We start from the raw sequence: 22,710 nt of genomic DNA on the forward strand, positions 1-22,710 counted from the left end.
GAGTCCAGAGCCTTCAGCCTTTGCCAGTAGGAAACTCTGACGAGTCGAACTGGCAGGAAGGTTGGGCAGCGTTAGCTGCAGACTTCAGCCCATTGTGGCTGGAATTTGTTACCTCAAAAGGTAAACAGGGATTCAGTTCAGTACTCCTGCCAAATCCTGGCTTGCTAAGAAAGTAAAGGACAAGCAAACTGACCGAGATTCTTCTCCAACACCAGGCCTGCTCACCAAGCAGGGCACCCACTGCTCACCAGCTCTCCTCCAGACAGAAGCGCCCGACTGACGTGCTGAAATTCTGCAGGCTTCCGGCTACCCGGACCAGAAATCACAGAAACAAGCCTCAGAACAAGGGCACTGAAGAGCTGTTTTCACCAGCGGGCTACAAGCCCTTGCGAAACAGCGTGGTGCATCACGCTGGAGTACGGTATGGTGCTGTCGGCCACAGAAGGACTGGCAGAAACAAGAAGGACCTACAATGAGCCCTGTTTAAATGAAGAAAAGCACTAATCACACAAATTGTCATGCCTTTGGTGACTTTCTTTCCACGTCTAACTGAGCTCTCCCCAGCAACAGGTTCAGGCATCCCAAGAGGGAGGCCTGAGCCCAGCGCCAGGGGACCCCAGCCCAGCGCCAGGGGACCCCAGCCCAGCGCCAGGGGACCCCAGCCCAGCGCCAGGGGACCCCAGCCCTCCAGGCAGACATTCCTGCTGCTGACAGCGAGAGACACCCCCAGGGGCCCTTGGGTTTCGAGCCCCTGCTGTATAAATTGCTCTAGCCCAAGAAATCGCTCTGGTTTTGGGCAATAACAAATTCAGGGCTAAACCCCCCCAAAAAGCTTGCCTGCCAGAAACGTGAACTTTGAGCTATTCCACAGGGCTACTTCCGTACCCGCTCTTGGGAAGCGTTAGCTACAATCAGCACAAAGCCAAAGGTGGGGAAAAAAAAAAAAAAAAAAAGAAGAATAAACCACTACAAATGAAGGAAAAAAAAAAAAAGGATGAATTTCCAAAGATGAAAGTTTTTCCCAAAAGCCTGTTAACTTCAGAAAGGCTTTTCCACCCTCACTGACAGCAGAGGGGTGGGAGCCGGCTCTGGCCGGCATCAAGCGGGCAGCCTTGTTCCGCTGTTCCAGAGCGGAGCGTTGGTACAGGCAGCCCTCTTACTGCGTGCTGCTGTTTGCTTTAACGCTTCCCACTGAATGTCAGCGGAGACTAAAGAACGACAAGTACACAGAGACACCCACAATAAATGCCAGCCCCTGTTAGCTGAGTAAATTGTGTGCTTAGCTGAGTCTTAGAGGAATCTTTGCAGAGTAAACACTGCCAGGGCTATGTGCGAGAGTAAATATGTGAAGAAGACGCAAAGACGTGAAGAACGACTTCAGAGGAATGCGATTGAGTGGCAGCGAGCGCAACTCCGCTGATGGAAAAACATTGCTAGACCTGGGCTAGGAAACCAAGCTTGACAGGAACGCTGAGCTCCTCCTGCCGTCACTGCTGCAAGAGTCCCCCTGTCTCCTCCTTGCCCCGGGCTAACGGGCTGTCACCTCCTCCCAAAGAGCCCACGGCCTCATCCAAGCTCCATTTTCCTTCCAAACACGAAGCCAGGACAGCTCGCAAAGCTCGGTCTTTAAAGTTATCAATGCCACCCATCACAGGAGGTAATAATAGCATTTGAAAAATTAAAGACGTAACTAATTAAGCCAGGAGGGAGGCGCAGGATGGCGTTGGCTGCGCAGGGGTGATGACCAGCCCAGCCTTCACCCTGCCCTTTAGTTCTGCTCAGAGGCGCCTCGCAGCACCGTCGGCTCAGCCACAGACCTCGAGGGACAAAGCCACAGACTCCAGACAAGTCACTACCACGCTGCCACCTCCCTCACGGCCCCGGCAAGGACAGATACCCTCCTCAGCAAGGTCTTACATTTGCGCTTTTGATTAGCCTTTATAATAGGACAAGGTGGCTGCAACTTTTTACTGTTTTTTCTTTGTGCTTAACAGCTTTCTCCTTCAAAACAAAAGAGTTCTGAGCAAAGCTCTTGCAGAACATTATGCGTCAAAACACCAAAACTTGGCAAGGACTGAGAAATAAACACTTTGGCCACAAATCCTTTGCCACCAGTGGTATAAAAAAAAACCCCAGCGTTTTGAGAGCTAATTCAAAACGCCTTTCACGTGGCTTTTGAAGCGACCCAAACGAAGCCACATTCCGCAGCTAAATATTTCCCTTTACAAAGTTCCGAATACCAGTCTCTCATGTCTCCTTCCCAGGTTTCCCCAGTAACACTTTCAATGTGATTTATGCTGATGACAGGATGATTGACTCCAAGTCAAAGAGATAACGCATTTGACAGCTGGCTCATCATTAATAGTAGATTATTTAGTGTACGAGGAATTAATTTAAGTGACAGAAACAGGCACATGGGCCTTATTTAGGTTTCTTTTGTTTTTTCTGTTGGCTGCCCTTCCTATCCCTACTCCCCCAGAGGAGGGTGGGTGCCAGCGGGAACTCACCACACGGTTAGTGGTACCCCAAGACTCTGCAAGGTGGAAAGGCGGAATTCCCTGCCACGTTCCCGGGGCAAAGCCTACCTCCCTGCAGGAGGAAGAGGAGGAGGGATCCAGCCCCAGCCCCTGATGGTTATTTCACCCCATCTAGTGGCATGAGCTGGCCGTGCAGCCCCGCACAGCATGGCACGGAGCTCCAGTTCACAGCAGCCTCTCAAACCCACCCACGCCTTTCTTCACGTTCCTCCCCTCACTGGTTTTTCTTCTGTTTGCCACTTATGACTTATTAGCTGTATTCTCAGACATTGCATTTAACTAATTAGTCAGCCAGTCAATAAAAGCAAAATACTTCAACCAGCATCCTGAGCACACGTTATAGGATCATAGAACTGCCTGGGTTGAAAGGGACCTTTCCGATCATCGAGTCCAACCATCAACCCAACTCTGACAAAACCCATCACCAAACCGTACCTCTAAGCGCTAGATCTGCCCGGCTTTTAAATCCCTCCGGGGATGGCGACTCCACCACTGCCCTGGGCAGCCTGTTCCAAGGCTTGACAACCCTTTCGGTGAAGAAATTTTTCCTAATATCCATCCTAAACCTCCCCTGGCACAACTTGAGGCCGTTTCCTCTTGTCCCATGGCCTGTTCCTTGGGAGAAGAGCCCGACCCCCCCGGCGACCCCCTCCTTTCAGGGAGTTGCAGAGAACGAGGTCTCCCCTCAGCCCCCTTTTCTCCAGGCTGAACACCCCCAGCTCCCCCAGCCGCTCCTCACCAGCCTTGTGCTCCAAGCACCTGCCTGCCACAGAGCTCGCTCTGCTCCCAGCGTCTTGAACCAGGGCTTCTGGTGTCCCAGGCCAGGGCAGAAAGTCTTTGAAACCATTAAGCAGCACTGCCTGCTCAAGGCAATAGAATAACAACACTCTGCCGCGTGCTTTCTCAGAGTGACTACAATCGAGCCAGTTCTTCACGTTGATGCCACCGTGGGGGACAGCATTAGTGCTAGTCGTTACTGCTGCTGTGCAGCTTCCTGCTCCAGCTGAGGAGCTGAGAGACCAGTGGAAGGGATGGTGTTTCTTCAGAACATAAGCCTTTTCATGGTCTATCTGAAGAATAAATTTGTTGATACCAGCTACGAACAGGCACTCATATATTCACTCTTCTCCCTTAAAAAAAATTTTAGAAATTCCCTGGTTTTTAAAGCTACTTAGTTACAAAAGCTTTTTCCCATGCTGGAAAAACCTCAAAGCTTCAGTATCTTTTAACAAGGCAACCACTCACTCAAAATGGAACCAGCTGCCCTTGAAAGCGATTGGCAGCCCTGAAGATAAGGTTGTCCAAAACCTATCTTGGGATCCAAGCCAATTCCCTGGTTTAAGCTTCAGATGTGTCCCGAAAGGCGCATCCATTCACAGCTCTTTGCACAAGAGCAGGTAAGATGCCGCGGGGCTTACCGTAGCTTCTGCAGCTTCACATACGCCTAAGCAACAAGAACATTGTTTGTAAGAGCCATTGAAAGAAAGTCTTTATTTTAACATGTTTGCAGAGCCACACGTATAAAGCTCACACCTTATCTGTGAGAAAATTACTTTTACCCCGTATCTACAGATGTAAAACATTTAATTATTTACTTGCACTACAAAATGAAGTAGGTCTGATGTCAAGTCACTGTTACTCATCACTCAGTATTCTTCCTTCGTTACTATGAAGGTCTGAAGATTGAAATGGTTTTCACAAGCTGATTTGCGTATTAAATAATCAAAGGTAATTCTTCCAAGAGGAAATCCATATTACCAAGCTGTTGCAAGTTATAATAAAATATGAAATGGCATAGAAACACTCCTAAAGTGCGTTACTGCATCTAAATAAATAGCAGCATTTATGCCTCTTCAAAACAGAGGACCTGACAAGGAAGGGATAGTGTCCAGAATGGAAGTTTTTTGCACTATAAAAAGAAAAAGCTGAAAAAACACGCAAGGCAAAAGCCTTGTGTCATTAGTCTACAGAGATACAGCTTAATAACAAGGGCTTCATACATACGAGACAGAAGGCGCTCCTCAGAAGTCCAGAGGACGCAATGGCAGAACTCCCCTACATCTATTGAAGATATACACACCCACACATATGCTTCTTTGGGATCAAAAAAAAAAAGTCTCTCCCATTTAACCATTGCCTAGCACAGGCCATTCTAAAAATACAGGCCTGCAGCAAGAACAAAGCAGTGTGTCAAGTTTATCACTGGCAGCAGGTATTACATCAGTCTGATAAAAATCAAGAGGATTCCAACACAGTAGTACATCAAATTCATGGCTTTCTTCGCCTAAAAAAAAATAATAAAGTGCCAGATTTTAGATAAAAGTCAGATTTCACAGAGCGGCAGTTTTCTTTAACAGTAGTCAATAGCCCGTTTACCTGTTCTGCTGGATGCATAAGTGTCACACACGTCCTGTGCTAAGATACTACAATTAACACACAACTAAAGAGCTCATTTAGCAAGAAACAAGATTTTGTTTTCTTTTTTAAGACAGCCATGAGCTTAAATCAAAGTTTTATTTCAATTATTTAATAAGTTTAAATAAATATAGGCTCCAACTCAACATACAGGCAAAACTAAAGGATTTACTACAACGTTACAAGGCTGCAGCAAGGCTGCAAGTAGCAGCAGCCACCTTGAGCAGGTCCCAGTTTCCAATAAGGGATGTAATAAAGTGCATGAAAGGCACCTATTTGTCACCTTATCTGAAAGGGGGATTACTAGTGTCAGATACTCTCCGAAATACCCTTCCACTACAGTTCTAAACTTTTTGGATTCCAAATGCAAGAAGTTTAGTCGATTTGGGCTTCACAGAAACCTCTTTACCTCTCCAGCCCTCTCTCCTGCCTGTCAACATGTCTTGCAAAACTGCAAATTTTCTTCCCCTGAGCTGAATAGGCGACTTCCACAGCACTGCCAGCACCTATCTGCAAGAGGCCAAACCTGGATATTGAATTCGGTTCCACAACACCTAGTTCGACAAAACTCTCTCATCTGAAGCATATATTTTGTTGATTGTTTTGTTAGACATGGGGCTGAAGTGTTGGGCACCAGCCTCACAAACTACAGGATCACTTGGACTTTTTGCCAGAAATTGGGACTTCTGACGTGGTGAACTTACATTTACGTGTGTAACTGCCACTGATCCCACCACGTTAAAGAACGGTAAGACAGCCCTGAAGAATTCAGATTGTTGTCTATGTGTTTGAAAGAGGAAAGTTTCTTCCGGCATGACTAGAGCCCATGCTCCCTTAGCTGGTGCCCTCACAATTACACAGCAGAGAGCAGCTGGAGTACCAGCTACATTCGAGACTACCATTAGGTATAGTCCCCAGTTGTCTCAGTTTCGTCCTCCCTAAACCATACTGAAATGAATCCTAAGGCATTTGTAACATTACTTAATTTAAATTTATCTCAAGATATAAAAATGAATATATTTTACTACATCAGCATCTGATAAAGGCTGGGGGGGGGGAAGAAGAAGAGGGATACAGCTTGGTACTTAGTCACTGCCATCCCCAACCCTGTGCCACTCTGGAAGTGCCAGGCATCCTACAGTTCCCAGCTTTTTGCAGTCAAGACAGCACAAGATCAAACTTGACATTTTGCTCACTGCACCGAATGCCAGAGTTCCACCCAGAAGACACGTTAATAATTCTGCTTAGAGTCTCTTACAGATCTGTCCTGTCACCAGTTTCCAACACTGGATAAGCCTGCTTATCTTACAGTATTAAGGAGGCGTGCACCCCAAACCTAAAGCAGGGAGGGCGGTCAGGTCAAGGGAGAAAAAAAAAATACTTATCTCACTTTAGATGTTACCAGGAGAGAATGCAATACCCCAGCTACAAAGGAGAGATGCACTTACTTGGGCTGAGCGTGATGCTCGTATCCAGGTCCAAGAGCTGACCCTGCCCTCATCTCCACTGCCACGGAACACTGAGGAGACACAAAATCAGTCTCTACTGCTAACCCCCCCAGCTATCAGCATTACCCCAAGTTCTCGCGCAGATCAAGCATGAGATCTCCCCCTTCTTCCTGTTTAGCTTACTCTGGTTTCTACATCAGTCCATTCGGATTCCGCAGCATCCTCAGGTGGGTCAGGATGAGAAGGGGATGATCTTCGCTTTCGACTGAAAGAGGAGTATGTGAGTGAAAAAAAGTTACAAGCATCCCGTATTTTGGCAGATTCTCACACACACGAATACATTTTATATTTTCTAAATAAATACCTTGCTCTCAGCAGCAGATCAACCTTAAAAGCAGCACCGTATCTATAAGCCTGAGTTACCTTTATATGATTTCACGTTAGATGCAACAACTTCCTGTTCGATCATTTGGACCAGCAGCAGTTACACACACACACACTATCGGAGCGACAGATCTCCAGCAATGTGAAAACCTAAAATTAAGATGACAACTCACCCGGTTGGAGATTCTTGCTTCAGAGTCTCTATATCTGTGAACTGCACAGCCTGTCCTCCACCCCTGGTTTTGAACACATCACCCTGGAAACCAAAAGCAGTTTAAGAAGGTCAGTATGACGGCTACGGTGCCAGTTTCCACACGAAAGCTTAAGTGCTTACAACTGTCATTTCCTTGCAGGTTAGTAGCCTGCAAGCGGATGCGCACCTCCCCCGTTATATATCTTCTTATACACAGGACAATAAAGAGCAAACACCATCTACCCTGATGGTCATGCAGGACACCTACAGGGAAGTCGCTACTACGACAAACGATTTCTGTACGATAACAATGACGAAGTAATGCTACAGGGATCAGGTCATTGGCTTAGTTCCAATAGTTTCATTCCACAGGTAGGTGGTCAGCTATGCAAGACTTTGCTTTTGGAAACATCGCTGCGACCTACAAGTCTACCTTACAGGAGTGAGGGCCTTTTTAAAAACACAAACAGAAAAAGAGGCAATAGTGGAAGGCCTGGGACTACAAGAAAAATGAACCAAAAGCTTCTTGCTACAACGTACAAAGAGCTCTCAATTTGCCTTAGGTAAGTACAGTCAGCATTTTGGGACACAAGCATTAAAAGCGTTCAAAGCCTAGTCTGTCTCACCAATTTGCTTGTCAGTTGACTATTAGAAATTATGTCCTGGAGCATTTGAGCATCCATCACGGCAGCAAGCTTACTCATACCGCTAGTGGAAATCGAATAACATCACTCCAAGACAACTGACTCCACAAGATTAGCTGCAGCCACAAGTCTAAGAAGCTTTCACTACAAATGGACTATTGCATGTTACTAGGGGAAAAAACCCACTTAATTACTTTCAAGGAAAACGATGACTGAGATAAGCTTGTAATGGTTTATATGAAGTAACGACAAAGTTCAAGAAAAGTATTTTCAGACTTTAAAGGCTCCCTTGAATCCGACTGCACAAAACTTAAGTGAAATTCCTCAGCAGATTGAGTCGAACGTACCCTTCCGCAAGCCCGACCACAAACACATGGCCAGAAATAGGTTTTGACAGGGTTATCACAAGTTCATGATGAAGGTGTTTGCTTTACCTTAATTAGTTTTGTTTCAATCTCCCCATCAGAGGCTAGCTCCTGGTGCGTCAGCATATACTTGTCACACTTAGCTAGTGCCTTTTCACTTGCAGCCGCCACCGTGATGGCGTGGGGGACATGCGGCTGCATGACTGTCTCAGTGGGCAGATTAGAAGGTGGCTTATGATCTACCCATCTCTCCCCAGCTGAGCGCGACCGTCTGTGTCTGAGGCGAACCGGAGGTGCATTCTGATCAGAGTGGAAGAGAATCACAAGAAATCAGCACATAGTAAATCTCTCAAAGGATATCATTAGCAGAAGTGAACTTTGCAGGTCTGGTTAAGATGTGTTTGTATGAAGATCAAAGCTTCATTCCTAAAACGCTTTACGAGTGCATCCTGAAAGGCACCGTTACCGAGAGCCTTGCATAAAATTATTAACAGATTATTTCTGTGCCAATTCCTATTTCTTGTAAATTTTAGTCCAGCATTATCCAATCTGTTGCATTCCATATCTAGTCAAGTTTCCTCAAGGAGGACATCTTTATGTTTGGTAACGCTCCTCCCAACTTTCCAAATCAAAACAGATTGCTATGAACATATTAACCAACCAGAAAAGAGACATTTGTGTTTCCATGGGTGCATTCATGGATCAAAATGTATGGCTGAGGTGGCAAAGCAAGCAGACTGAGTATGGATTTCCAACATCTCTGAAGGATACAAAACCTCCTAACACTTCTGAGTGGAGCAGAGGAAGCGTCCCCCATCCTAGTGCTATTGCTTCTCAACTCAGCTGTTGGAAACCCATGAGAAGTGCTTGAAGCTCACATGTTTATTTTATGAACATTATTGTCAGTTGCTCAGGGAAATCAGAAAAAAAATATCTGGAAACTTGTTTAAAAACTTGTCTGCCTTCAAGATCTTTGAATGGGCTTTTGAAGGAGTATTTGCAGACTCTCTGTTCCACTTACATACTAATGCCAGACACCTCCAAATCACAGGGGGGTTACACAATCCAAACCTATGACTGCAAATTATATCCACTGTATTTTCAGGTGATGAGCATCAATTAGGATTTCTTCAATCAACAGACATGAGATTGGATGTACCCTTTACAGATAAGCCTCTTACAAGTCCAAAGCAGCTCTTCAAAATTAAGAGTATATAGGGAAATGTGGCTTTCAGCCAAAAATCTTCCATTAAAAAAAAAGAATTTCAATACTTTTTCCCCCCCGCTTTTAGTGGGCAAGTACTTATTTCTGTTGATGGTATTTTGAAACGATTCTGCCAAGGTGCCTTAGAAGCTTTGTTCTAAGGAGAGGGCACGCTACTACTGGTCACGTTTTCCTGTGGCAGAGCCCACATCCCTCACCCTGCTGACAGTGCTTCCTGTATCGGTTCATTGGAATAGCAGTTGCTTAAAAGCACGTCCCTTACTTCAAAGGGCCAGCAAGCAACAGAAGCTCTGAGAACACTGTCGGAAATGAATCATACCACAATACGCTTTCCTCCTCTCGAGAAGCTCCCAGGAGGCTGGGGTTGTATAATTCTCTTTGATTTACCTGAGCCACTGCGACAGTGCCATAACGTGGCAGAGACACCACCGATACAAACATTTGCACGCACCAGTTTAATGAGAGAAAAAACTCCCACCTGTAAGCAAAGCCCCCAGTTTTAAGGCAGATGTGAAAGTTAGGGAAGACTAAGTTAAGTTAAAGTTAAGTCACACAAATGAGATGTTTGTCCAAGCACTATTTCCAGCAGACATTTGCAGACATGGCTCATGAGACCACCTTTTAAGCTGCCCAAACAGACTATGGTAAATTGCAGGCTGCAAGATAGATTTGAGGAAACAGGCACAAGTTAAAACACAAGGACTAGAGAAAAAGCATAGCTACTTCAGAGTTCTCTACAAGACCTATCTACTCACTAGCAAGAAGCTACGCACATGCTGCTTTTACGGAGTTTCTAAACATCAAGTTAAGAAGTCATTCTACTGAGCGAGTGGTGAAACTCAACTTTGAAACAGTACTGTCCTATGAGAAATACATTTAAGGGAAGACTCCCATCTGTGTTAGGTGTGCTCAACGTAAGAGGGTAGTTGATGAGCATTTGAGCCAGACTAAGCAACACTACGTTTAGCTTTTGACAGGAGCAGCACTAACCCTGCAGCATTGATCCTCTTCTATTTCTAGCTCATCTCTACGCCTGGGAACCTCAATGACTCCAGTCCAGCACATCCCTCGCCTTCTGTCTGAGGTGTAACAGTCTCTACTTTGTTCTGGTTCTTGTTGTCTACTCCTGGCATTAGAAGTGCCACTGGTATGCTTGTGCGAAGGGGTTTTCTGCTCCCATTCCATAACACAGGATGCCACAGAAATGCTGCTACAAGAATTAGAACGCCTGTGAACCTGCGGGTTGCTCACGAGCTGCTGGCTGTTAGGGACCTGAGCAATAAAGTTACTAGAAGGCTAGAGAGAACAGGAAAGAAGTTAGTGAACACACAGAACCGTCAACTTGTAAGGCAATAAAACAATAGATACTGACAATGTGCAGTTACAATTCAGCTATTCAAGCTATGGTTTGGACACGTACAGTGTTGCAGTGATAGCATTAAGAATCAGGTATTCTTCCAAAACGAATAGCGTTAGAAGGTACGAGCACAAATAAAGAGCACTGATAAATACAACGAGAGACGAAGAATTCAAATCAAGTTACATTATCCAAATTCTGTGCTTGGGAACTATTTTTTAACCACTGAAGAGAATTGGCCTGCACTTTAGTTCATTCTTATAAATATGCCTTTCCCTATATCAAGAAGTGTTTTAAAGGCAACTTACAGGTACTGGTGAAGGAGACACTGATCGCTGAACAGGCTTCTCTCGGTCTCTCTCCCGCGAAGGCCTCTCTGGCTTGTCACTTTTTGGTTCAGTAACAATGGCCTTCAGTTGCTTCAGCTTTTCGTCTTTGACCCAAAGTTTGTTCTGCATCTCCAGCTGCTTTGCTGCTACCCGACGTTCCTAACAAAGACAAGCGAGGAAAAGCATGAAGTAACTGTGCTGAAAGTTTGAATGGAATAGCATATTCCACACGGAACGAAGTTCTTCCCCACTGAGATAAAAGCTATTGCAAACGACAACATAGCAAGATAAAGAAAGACTTTCCAGATTGTAACAGTACCATGTTTAATGCCATAATCATTTTGCTTCCTAAATTATGACAAATGGGAGCATGTCTAACTGTAGTTCTATCGATGGTCCTGAAGTAGTAAATAGTCCTGCAGCAGTAAAAGTTAATCCTCAGATTTCCTTTCCTTATTGCTTGCCAAATGCGTATCTGAGCAAGAGTTTACATGAGGATAGGGGGGAAACCCTGACATTAGGCTTCGACTGACAACCAACAGAACAAGAGCATCCCTCCTTAAGTGCCACAAATCCGAAAGAAGTAGTTCTAGGTATTGAAATGAAGTGAGCAAGTGCTTAAGAGAGCTGCTCGAGCTGCACCAAAAGTCCTTCAGGAATTTGCCTTATCATACCATATTTATAAAAGTTAAGTGCAAAATGGCTGTTCAAGTCCATAACTGAAGCCAAACACATCTCCATTCTTAATGCTACTACTATATAAAAATTCTCACAAAACCAAGAGGCCCAGCTCCCCCCAGCATTGCTCCATTACGCATTTTTAATGGATATGGCAGTGTACTCACACACTCCTTCTCCCATTTCATGGTTGTTTCTGCCACCATGCCTTGAAACCGTGCCTCCAATCTACGCTTGTCAGAAGCCTGACGCTGCAATTTCTGGCTCTTGCTTTCTAGTTCTTGCTGAAGATTACGCTTGTCTTCTTCATAAATTGTTGCAGTTTTCTCTAAGATCTCAATCTGGAGGAAGAGAGGAAGGACTTGGCTATGCTTCTTAGAAGTGCAACCATCTAAGCCCAGAATTGCTAGTTATATTTGATTGTTAACATATACTAGAATATATTAGCTGTTGTACAACTATATCCAGATAGATAGTCCACATTCCAAAAAGTACCAGAGATTTTACAGCTTTCCTTATAAGCTACCCATCTTAAGGTATTAAGAAGCACCTCACCTCATAATAAAACCAAAAAGCTAAAAAGCGTTCAGTAAAGTTCCCCACAAAATACTTTTAATCTTTTTTCTGGTATCCATCTTGCAAGCAACTTCCGATGTCAAGAAACTTGCCAAATGGGACCTAGAAAAGCGCATTTTGTGCCTAGCTTTAGGCAATGAAAAAACTGACCTTGTATTCCAAAGTTTTAATTTTCTTCTCCAGGCGCTCTATCTCTGTTTTCTGTCCCGCTATTGTTTTCTCTTTTTCAGACAGTCTTCCTTTAATATAGTTTTCCTTGGATGCAACACTGCAGTCAAATTCTTGCAGCACTGTTTTAAAGGTAAGCACTGCAAGAGAATTGATATGTTTTATCTCCTCACCGTGTCTCCACCATATCAAAAGCAGTTCTTTTCTTCTCCTACTATTTTAACACTATCAGTTATTACCTCAAAAAAGGTTTTTTAAATGATCGATCTAGACAAGATACTTATTTTATGGTGGTACAGAACAGACCCTTGAGTAGTAATAAGGATGCCAAAAACCATCTAGCTCCACACTTATGTTCAAATTCTTACCAGCTTTGGAGAATTCCTTTATCAACATTTGTCGTAGTTTATGGCGTTTTTCCAGGACTTCAATAAGCTTTGGAAGTGTTTGATCATCATTAATATCCAATAGCTCACATGCGGGCAATGGAGGAAAGTTCTGCAGAATTGTTTCTAAAACAGATTGCTCTTCTGTTTCTGTAAGATTTAAAGCCAAGGAAGTCTGTCAGCAAGCTACAGAACAGAAAAATTCCCTTTGACAATGCACAGCCACAGATCATCCATCCCACGGTATCACGAAGCAGACAGAGCTTAGAATAATTAACGAGAACTAGAAGTTTTCAGAAGAGATGATAGCATTGGGAAGAGATTAAATGTGACATTCTCGATTCATTGCTTTATAATGCCTCCAGGTAACTCTTGATTTCTAAAGTAGGCCCTAAGCATACAAGAACATCGAAGTATCATCCGCAGCACGATTTCCTTTTGGAGGCTGCAATAACGGGCCCGTGAATGCAACTCATCACCGATAACACGTACACAGGATCTGAGTTTATACTACAAAGAGCGCTGTGGTATGAAAACAGCGGGACCTATTGCAGACAAGGCTCAAAATTAACAGTTAAGTGAAGTTCCTTTTGCATTTGCAAGGCTCAAATAATTTGTTTTAATATAATCTTCAACTCCTAACAACAGAAAAAGCCTGTGCTGTCATCACCTACATTCTAGTATTTACCTGCATCTACTGGGCCGCCCCGCATCTCCAGTTTCCGTGAGAGTTCCTCTTGGAAGGCCTGATTCCTAAAGCGCCGTCCCGGCGTTAAGCCACAGAGCGGTCTGTCAACAGGTCTCGCAACTTCGACCTCCTGCGTCATTTCTGCGAAGCGCATGACTTGCTACAAAAGAACAAAATGCAAGCTCAACAGCAAGACTAACCAGATGCAGTCCAACGTAAGTTTGAAAGCGATAGCTTCGGTCAATAAAAGCATCAGAGGAGACATTACCAAGCTATAATCTCCAGTCGTTCCCAAGTAGCTAGCTGAGATCCTGAAGCACAGCAACCAGAAGCCTTCCCAGGAACACCTCCCCAAACTCAGCGCCCAAGGAACCACGAAACCGACTATGCAGATAGCTGAAGGTTTTGCAAATACTGTCATAGTAAGGATTAAGCACCTAAACATGGCTCTTTGGACCTCCGTAAATAAGAGAAACCTTTCCTATTTTACAAGCAAGTAGCAGTTGTAACATTTAAGAGGAAAAATAAGACTTAGAGGGCACATTTACCTTACAATATTATATTTGATTGCCTAAAGTGCCCAAGCAACAAATTTATCATTCCTCTCATCTATTAACAAAGTACAAGAATTCAGTAACAAACATGAAAAAAAAGAGTAGGAGGGAATGAGGTAAGATCTGCAAGAGACTTACCAAGCTTTCCTCGTAGTCCTCAGCTTTAGGATTAACACATACAATCATACGCACTTTGCCTTCACCATCAAAATAGTTCTTGAAAAGATGAGTCAGTTTGGAATCTCTGTACGGAACCATCTTAAAATAAAGTACATGAAAGATCTAGTAAGCTTTCATTACACCAGATCTTAATCAAATCAAAAGATAATTAGATAATGAGTTGCATACCTTATTTAATCCATACATCTGGTTTTCCCTTAGAACTTCAATACATGTTCTTAATGTCATTAGGGACTGATTAATATTACCTTAGAAAAGAAAACAAGACAAAAATCTCTGTAAGCAGCCATTTGGATAACGTTCCCAAATTATTCAGCAATTTAGTTAAGAATAAATTGTGTGGACTTAAGTTATATTTGTTACAGATAACTGCTCCAACTGATCTAAGTAGCAGAGCAAGTGCTGCTAAACTTGTGGTTTCCAAACTGGAGGATTTAAGGTCATCAAATCAGACAACCGAACATCATAACAGAACACTGCAATTCCCCCTGGGATGTCTTTACTAGGAGACAACACTAATACGAGCATATATTAGCACATGAAATGACCAGGCTGTCTAAAGGTGGCACGTACCTGCTTCTCGCAACCTGTTCCCTTCGGCTTTTGTTCTGTTAGTTCTTTCGCTTCCAGCCAGATCAACTAGAGACAGCTGGCTTAAAGTGATCTGTTCTTTCTCCTGTTACAGAGAACAAATTATGTTAGGCTAAAGATTAGCAATATATTCCTTCTAACAGGGTGCAAGGACCACCCCACCCCCCAAGCCTAAACCAGCATGCATGTTTAAAGAGAATGCATAGCGCCTTTAAATAAAATCTGAAGGTATTTTTATAGCCTTTAATGCAAGAAGCTGTGCACCGCTGGCTATTTCTGCGAGTAAGTTTAGCAGATGCCTTCTGTCTTCATCCACAACACAGATATAACAACAGCACTCGTTCAAATCCTCCAGGTTTTAGATTCTTAACAGTTCTTGCTCAAAAGAAGCAGAAGTAAAGAACAAAGGAATAAGCAGCTTCGCACTCTATTTTAATCCTCTACTTTCACCACAAAAAGACGACCAATTCTGCCAAAGATTAGAAAATTAATCATCTCTGTTTTCTTCAAAATGAAATTGCTGGCGAGCAAGATGCATGCGCTCAAGACACACAGCAACTGTTTTGGCAGGCCGTGCTGCAAGGTTCACCACCTTTTCTAACCTACAAATACATGCATACGCTCGCACAGATCCCCTTTGATAGCCTGCCCCAGAATTCACCTGTAGCACTTTATCTCCATCCGCATCCAGGGGGGCCTGAGCCAACTTTATTATAAAAACACTGTGAGAGCGACTAGATTCCCGATTCAGCTGAGTGTTCGCAATACGCCTCTTCTTTTGACCTGTTTAGAAGAACAAAAACAATCCCTCCAAAAACCCGTTTTATTTAACAGGCTTGCCACCTGGCTAAGCCAGTTTTGTTTTCAGCGTGGTGGTGTCGTGGATTACACATCCATGCTGAATTTAAGAAGTTCTATTCTAAGATTTACCTCTCCAGAACACTTCAAAAGCTTCTTCTGTAGATTTCACTTCTACTTCTGTGCATCCTGTGACATACATGTTGTGATTCTGGTCCTCACGAAGTATTTTGGATTGCGGAGGTCTTAAGGATAGGGAGGAAATAAAAAAAACAAACCGCTAAAATTGAGTGGAGTTTCCTTAAAACAATACATTGTGTCATGCAAATTTTCTTTTGTTTAAGTACAAAATTCAGAGTGAATATGCCAATTATCCATACAGCAGATGGAAGAGGAAGTACAAGTACATGGACACACACATTCAGCCAAGATTAGTTACACTTCAGCTACTGCTTTAATTTAGAAGCTACGTTTAATTACCATTCTTACTGTAAAGCATGGGTTTGGATGGCAGCTATTGTTTTTCTACATGCGTACACTCATACAGAAGCAAGATGGCTTCAACAGCGTTCTATATTTGCTAGTAAAGCAAGAAGAGACAGGGAATCAGTCAGTTTATTTGCCGCTTCTACTAAAAGAAAATTTGGCTTTTCAATACTGGGAATAATACACTCATGCACGTACATAAAGTCACCATTTCGCACAGGAGTGTTGCAATTGTTCCACCTACCAAAAAAACAGGGTTAAAAAAACATTAATTCATTCAGCTTGCGTCTAAAGTCTTTTCATATGTAACACACTGTAGCTTCCACAAATAGAAATAATCCAAGATTCTGCACAGGTGGATTTTTGGACATAAGCACAAAACTAAACCAAATAACTTCATTCTTTAAAAACCAGTCACAGATATTTAAACTCATTTCGAATTAGCACTCTGGAGGCAGCTCTTGATGTTTCAGAGCAATAGTACGTTTTGCTCTAGTTAGTCTTTGCAAATCAGCCAACTCTTTAATTAACACATGTAATGCTAGATAAGCCTAGGGTTTTCTTTAATGGATTTAGAATTTTAAAAAATATATATTCAAAGTTTAATTTGCAGACTGTTTTTCTGAAGTTCTCAAGATTTACCAATTTTAGACACCAGCCAAGTACAAGTCTTTCCAAAAAATACCTAGGATTTCATTTATGAGACTATTTGTTTCTGTTTCTATGGAAGTGATTGGCATCAAGCGAAATAACATGCAAACTTGCATTAACTGTAAAGCAACAACAAAATAACAACTGTCATCCAATACACTTTCCAGGAGAAAAATGTCAGCCACGGAACGGCTTACTCTTCAAGCTGCAGTCACCTGCTAGGAATAGTAGTTACAGGATAGCATGAACAGACTTAGAAGCTCAGTGGGATACAATACGCTGCCTAACAAATTAAATATTTGCTTATTAATCTCCCTTTATAATGGGGAAGGGAGCACCAACAGAACAACCATCAGTATTTGGCACGCTTAAATACGATTGTCTAGACTCTTTTGCCATCATCTTTTTCACATGATTTTTTGAAGTGATTCACATGAATTGAGCCAGACTCATCAAGACTACAGCCGCAAAGACATATTGTAGTTCCCACAAAAGTATTTGTAAAACTCACTTTGGTTTTATAGGATCAAAGGGAGCTTCCTCCAAGAGGTCATATATGTAGTTGTTGTAGATCTCAATATAGGAGACAAAGACACAGTAGACATTATCTTCATCCACTTCTTCCACCTTGCACTGATCTTGCACATTGATCATATCAGCAATTTCTGGGTCTATTTGTCGCCTGTTGAACACACCCAATAAGTGATTGTAGTGGAGCATCCACAGCCAGCTAACATGTCAGACAGCGACTACACAGCTAAAAAGCAAGTCTATTGACAGTATAATTTGAGTATAGAAGTGCTCACGCTAGCAGCTAGTGACAACACATCCAGTCACATTAGATTTAAAAACAGGACCCTGAAAAGTTTAAGTAGATAAACTTTCATCTGCCACCACTGTACTTGGCTGCAGTAAGAAATGCTTTGCAAAATTCCTGGATAGTCAACATTTCTATCCTCCATGCGGCAATCTCACTATTTTGCAAAATATCCTCAAGTTTAACTTCACAGTAGTTCTACTCGGCAAATACTCATGGGTTAGCAGGTACAAAAAAAAATAAATAGATTTCTCTTGCCTGATTCTAAGTCTTCTAATCTAAATACTTAATTATGCACTTGCTCAAACCACGTGAAATGCATTAACTTTCCCTTAATGTTTTTCTTTCATTTTTTCAAGGAAAGGATAGAGACCAAGGTAAGTTGAAAGTGTTATTCTGTTACTGTGGTTTATGTTAACTACATTAATTCTGCCTGTTACAATAGCTACTTACTTGCCAGGTGTAGGTTTTGGAACAGGCATGACATCTCTTTTCTGGCGCTCTAAGAGAGCATCTACTTCACACTGGACATCCACACCATTCTTGTCATCAAGCTTAAAAACCTGAGAAAAGAGTATAGGACGTTTAGACAGTATAATGACGAACACTAGAGAGCATGACGTGTTGGCCAAAGCAAAATTATTCAGTCAAGCTGTCTGGTGACAAACAAATACCATGCCCCTCACTAACGCTCAATCTGTGGGCTAATGTGAAGTAGATCTGACAGAAAACAGATATTTCCCAGATAACAATATTTCATAAAAGCTCCCACGGAAAATACTTATTTCAAATATTTTTAGATAGCAAAACTCCAGAGATGTTTGACCACAAGAAAAGCTTCACGTTATCTCCTATATAACTTTAGATACAGTTTCATGCGGCTTTTGTATCTCGTGTCTGGATTTCATTCCATAACTCAGAAAGCTTCCCCTTTCCTTTTATTGTTTTAAAAAGGTTGATTGATGAAAGAGTGACAGCTGTAAGAATGGCCAGACCATGCGTCTTCATGAAGTGTCTGTCCCAGCTATTACACCTGCCTCCTTGGCCCTGCTCTTCAAATCTCAAGGGGATGGGTTCTTTTTGGTTGGTTTTCTTTTTAAACTGCTCCAGTCACCTGACTAGACAGGAGATAAACACTTTGAACAGAACTTTTTATCCAGTGGAGAATTCAGTGTAAAACTACTCACAAATCGCTTGGCCTGGAACGGTCCTATACTGTTGAAGATCATATCCAAACACCGCGGGAGAAGTCCTCCATCACCAGGAGATCCTGTCATGGTGTGTGTTTTTCCACTGCCTGTCACGCCATATGTAAAAAGAAGACCTAGGAGGGACAGTTACACAGTCACACTTGCTGCCTCAAAAAACCCAACGCTGTTAAAATCATACTGTCTTTCTTGGGTCAAATGTATTTGGAAAAAACAATGACTCCTTTTGAACAGTTAACAAAAAAACCCCAAACTATTCCAGCCCATCAAAAGCCACTGTCATCATGATGTTTGCATCTCTCACTGATAGCCACTTCAACTACAACCTATCACCCTCTCTGGGAAGAGCACATTTGGAAGCCAAAACGAAAAATGGAAGGAAGCCACTAAGTCCCAGGTGTGGAAGGCTGATTTCTTTTGAGTGTTACTGAGGAGTCTGACATAAGCCAGATACTTCAAGGACCAACATCGTGATATCAAACCACGCCCAGGAGATCAAGCCCTACGAACTGATTTATTTCCATAATCATTCTTTAGGCAGATAAGTCATCCTTTTCTTCAAAAGAAAGTCTTCTCCAGTTAATGGTGTACAAAAAGATTAGACCTTGACACAAGTAACACGCACATCATAAGAAAGGTAAATAGGATGTTGTATAGGGGAGCTATTCTCATTGCAAACAAGGTATACGTGTTTTTACCTAGACAAGCTAAAAAACATTGAGGCATATGAAATCCTAGCAATACAAGAAAATGCACGGTAGACATACAGAAAAGTGGTAGAGAACAAGAACTAGCTTACCATTTTTCCCACGAATGAGATCTTCCACTAGAGGTTTAGCCACCACGTCGAAAACCTTCTTCTGAACAACAAGGGTGCCAAACACTTCTTTAAACGAATACTGTGTCTGGAGAAAGAGAAATACGTCATCCTAAACCTTAAGTACCCCTGTCCAGAAGTCAACTGCTTCAAAATGCTTCATTGTTTCATACCTTAGAACTGTTTTCCATCTGCTTACCGGAACGATAAAGGTTCTGCTTTAGGATTATATCAGTGTTTGAACATGGGCAGTTACTCCAATGTAACTACTCTGAGAATAAGATATACGTAACTGTCAGAAAGTAACAGAAGATTGGTGAGGAGGACAGTAAACACTCTCAAGTGACTTGCACGTGGAGTGCTGGAAAATACAGATATCACACGAATTGTTTTTTAGTCTTATGTGCTTGACAAGTACAACACCTGCACTTAAATAAAGTAGGCCTGCGATGGGCTCAGGGGCATTTTATTGAACCTGCCCGAGACTCCTGCACTGCTGTTGAAGATGATCAAAGGTCAGTGAAAAACTCTGCCTGCCCGAATCCTTGAAATGCAGGTGAAAAGAGCAAGCCTGAGCTCTCACTCTCTTGCTAATAAGGACTCCCTCTCACTCTGCGGTGCCTGCGTCCCCTGCTTGCGTGCCTCTGCCCAGGTGTTGCTTCAGGGATTCCCCGATCCGCAAGGTATCAAGATAAAATTTATTCTTTGCCTTTCATCCATGATTTTGTGGTTGTTCCCGTGTCCTGCCTGCATCAGCTCACACAATAACGAAAAGCAGCAACTGTCTCATTTTTACAGAGCTTAAGTCCAGAAATAACCAGAACGATCACAAAGCCTGACCTCACAGCAATTAGAGACTCTCACAATTTCCAGCTTCAAGCTCAAATTTCTGTTTGAGCTCCCACCATCACCTACACAAGAACTGAGCAAAGGAACACCCACAATGGCCAAAGTTAGGTTGTTCCAGCATTTCATAATTTTGTTTTAAGCTTGTGTCTTCTCCTGTCTAGCCTCAGTTTCCAGCCATAGGTTTTCAGTATACTTTTTTTTTTATTAATCTGGTCACTTTTCAATCAAAACACCTGCTTATGTAGATATTTTAAGCTTTTGAGCAAAGGTTTGTTTACCGAACTTTTAACTAATCTTTGCTTATTTTATTTAAGCCTTTGAAGATCACTTTATGTACTTCCTATAAGAATTTCCCATACTGAAATTGGAAACAAAGTATTCTGCATCCCAACTAACTTTTTTTTTTCTTAGAAACACCTTGACCTTGTCTCATTTTGAGTGTTGGGAACCTGCAGTTAACTTTTTCACTACCAAAGCATACTCAGTGCTACAGTCCCCCGGCTACTTATTCTGTATGCGTGACCTAGACCCTCCTCTTCCAGAAGACATTTGTATTGAACAAGTAATAATATGAACTGTCCTGTGACCTGCTACTTTTCCACCCTTCACGACAGCTTTGTATGCATAACCTACAGCTTCCCCCTCCCGTTCCATAAATAGGGAAGCATTTGCTTTTTGCCCAACTTAAGTTTGGGATCCTTCAAGCAGTCTAAATATTTGACAGCTTTGCTTTTGCTCCTTTTATCCCCTCCTCCACCCTGCAGAAAAAAACCTTTTCATGTATGGAGAACACATTTAATGACTAAGGGTGCATTTTTTCCTCTAGGTGGTTTTCTGGTTTTGAAAATTCGCTTTCCCAAAAGCACAAACTGCTGATTTGCAGACTGCAAGAGACACCTCAAGCCAGCGGAAAACACCAACAGCAGGGAAAAGGACCTCGATCCCTAATTCCAGGCTGGAAGGCAGCCCCTTCAGCCGAGAACAGCCCCAAGGCGGAGGGCACACGGATGTCCCCGCCGCCCCCCAGGCCGTTACCTCTCGGTACTCCCCGTTGCGGAATATCCTGTAGCCGTCGGGCGGGTGCATCTGCACGGTGGTGTCGCTGATGACCTCGATGCAGCACTCCTGCTCCGGGCGGCTGAGCGGCCGCACCCTGCAGTACACCTGGGGGAGGAGGGGGGACACACAGGGCACGTCGTCCCTCAGAGCAGCCCCGGAGGGCGGCAGGGGCCGAGCCCCCAGGGCCCCTCACCGCCACCCGGACTCCCCGCCTCAGCCGGGCCCCGCACTCACCCCCACGGGGTCCCTCAGGCTGGGGTTGGACGGCTTCTTCAGTATCGGCCTCCGCGGCTTCTTGGCCCTACTGGGAGAAGGAGGGAGGCGTGAGGGGCGGCCCCGCAAGACCGGGAGGCGCCGGACCGAACCGAGCCCAACCAGTCCCCGCCGGACCCGGGACGAACCGGGCCCCGCCGCCGAGCAGGGGCTGGGGGAGGGGGGAATGACTTACGTCGCCATCATGTCGCGGCGGGGGAGGGAGCGGGCTGTCGCGATAGAGTCAGGCGCTGCCGCCTCTCGGCCCGGGCTCCGGCACTGCCCCCGACCGGCGTGCCTGCGCGCTCGCCGCGATTCAAATTTAACCAATCAGCGCGCGCGTACGCGCCGAGCGTCACTACGCAGCGCACGGCGGCGACGCGGGGCCGCAGGCGTCGCCATGGCGACCCCAACGGGCGAGGTCCTGCGGCGCGGGCGCCCCCTGCTGGGCCCGCTGGGGCCGCGGCCGCAGGGAGCGGAGAGCCGGCGGCGGCGGGGACCGAGCACCGAGCACCGGACCCGGGGCCTGGGAGCCCCGAAGCCAGGCAGGACCCGGGCCCGGAGGGAGCGCCGGGAGCCCTGAGGCCTTGCCGCGGCCTGCGGTGATCCCCGGGGCTGGGCCCGGGGGTGCTGTCAGCAGGGTGAGCCTGGAGCTGGGCCTGGAGGCCGGAGCCAGGCCCTGCCTCAGGGAAAGGGCTGAAGCCTCCGTGCCCAGGGCTCTGGGTGCCCCACAGGGGAGCGGGAAGCCGTCCCTCCGCACCCCGCCTTCCCACCCCGGGGCCGCTACTCCAGCAGCCAGCCCACCACACGCTCAAGAGGGGACGGAGACAAGATGTCGCTGGAGTTCAGCGCCCCAGCTTCAGGCTAGGCCAGGAGAGCCTTTCCGGGGAAGGCACCCAGGGCTGTGATTTGTCTTGTATTTGCCTGTTTAGCTACTTAGTGTAAATAAAGGTCGGGGCTCAGGAAGAGAGGTGTAATTCAGCAAGTTCACTGTGCCAGGGCCTCCCTGTGGCTGAGCCGCTACCTACCTGGAGGTGAATTACTTAATTTCTATC

At 44.5% G+C, this 22,710-nt stretch overlaps 1 protein-coding gene across 6 annotated transcripts; it reads right to left on the minus strand.

The window, feature by feature from the left end:
• Window positions 1-4,003: 4,003 nt before the first annotated feature.
• KIF23 (kinesin family member 23) lies at window positions 4,004-21,957 on the minus strand. 6 transcript variants are annotated; one of them, XM_074601472.1, is made up of 24 exons: window positions 21,852-21,957; window positions 21,638-21,707; window positions 21,380-21,508; window positions 19,478-19,583; window positions 18,658-18,794; window positions 17,924-18,033; window positions 17,165-17,335; window positions 16,201-16,242; window positions 15,649-15,761; window positions 15,380-15,501; window positions 14,701-14,803; window positions 14,296-14,375; window positions 14,086-14,205; window positions 13,394-13,553; window positions 12,688-12,855; window positions 12,302-12,459; window positions 11,743-11,916; window positions 10,877-11,056; window positions 10,202-10,507; window positions 8,056-8,286; window positions 6,958-7,040; window positions 6,584-6,665; window positions 6,401-6,471; window positions 4,004-4,821 (listed from the first exon to the last, which is right to left on the minus strand). In XM_074601472.1, the coding sequence occupies exons 1-24, from the start codon at window positions 21,860-21,862 to the stop codon at window positions 4,806-4,808; spliced, it is 2,943 nt and encodes a 980-aa protein (XP_074457573.1). In that variant the 5' UTR covers window positions 21,863-21,957; the 3' UTR covers window positions 4,004-4,805. The 6 variants fall into 6 exon arrangements, with proteins under 6 accessions (XP_074457573.1, XP_074457574.1, XP_074457575.1 ...); XM_074601473.1 differs by having other exon boundaries at window positions 21,638-21,704; window positions 21,852-21,935; XM_074601474.1 differs by lacking the exon at window positions 16,201-16,242.
• Window positions 21,958-22,710: the final 753 nt, after the last annotated feature.

This window comes from Larus michahellis, chromosome 9 (assembly GCF_964199755.1).
Source record: "Larus michahellis chromosome 9, bLarMic1.1, whole genome shotgun sequence".
Classification (NCBI taxonomy): domain Eukaryota; kingdom Metazoa; phylum Chordata; class Aves; order Charadriiformes; family Laridae; genus Larus; species Larus michahellis.

Excerpts from the sequence above, each read along its gene's own strand:
- KIF23 (XM_074601472.1), bottom strand. Across the intron at positions 18,034-18,657 it reads CGTTCCAGGCCAAGCGATTT|GTTTTTAAGCTTGATGACAA; the intron begins GTGAGTAGTTTT and ends CTCTTTTCTCAG. Across the intron at positions 17,336-17,923 it reads CCAAAACCTACACCTGGCAA|GCGACAAATAGACCCAGAAA; the intron begins GTAAGTAGCTAT and ends TGTGTTCAACAG.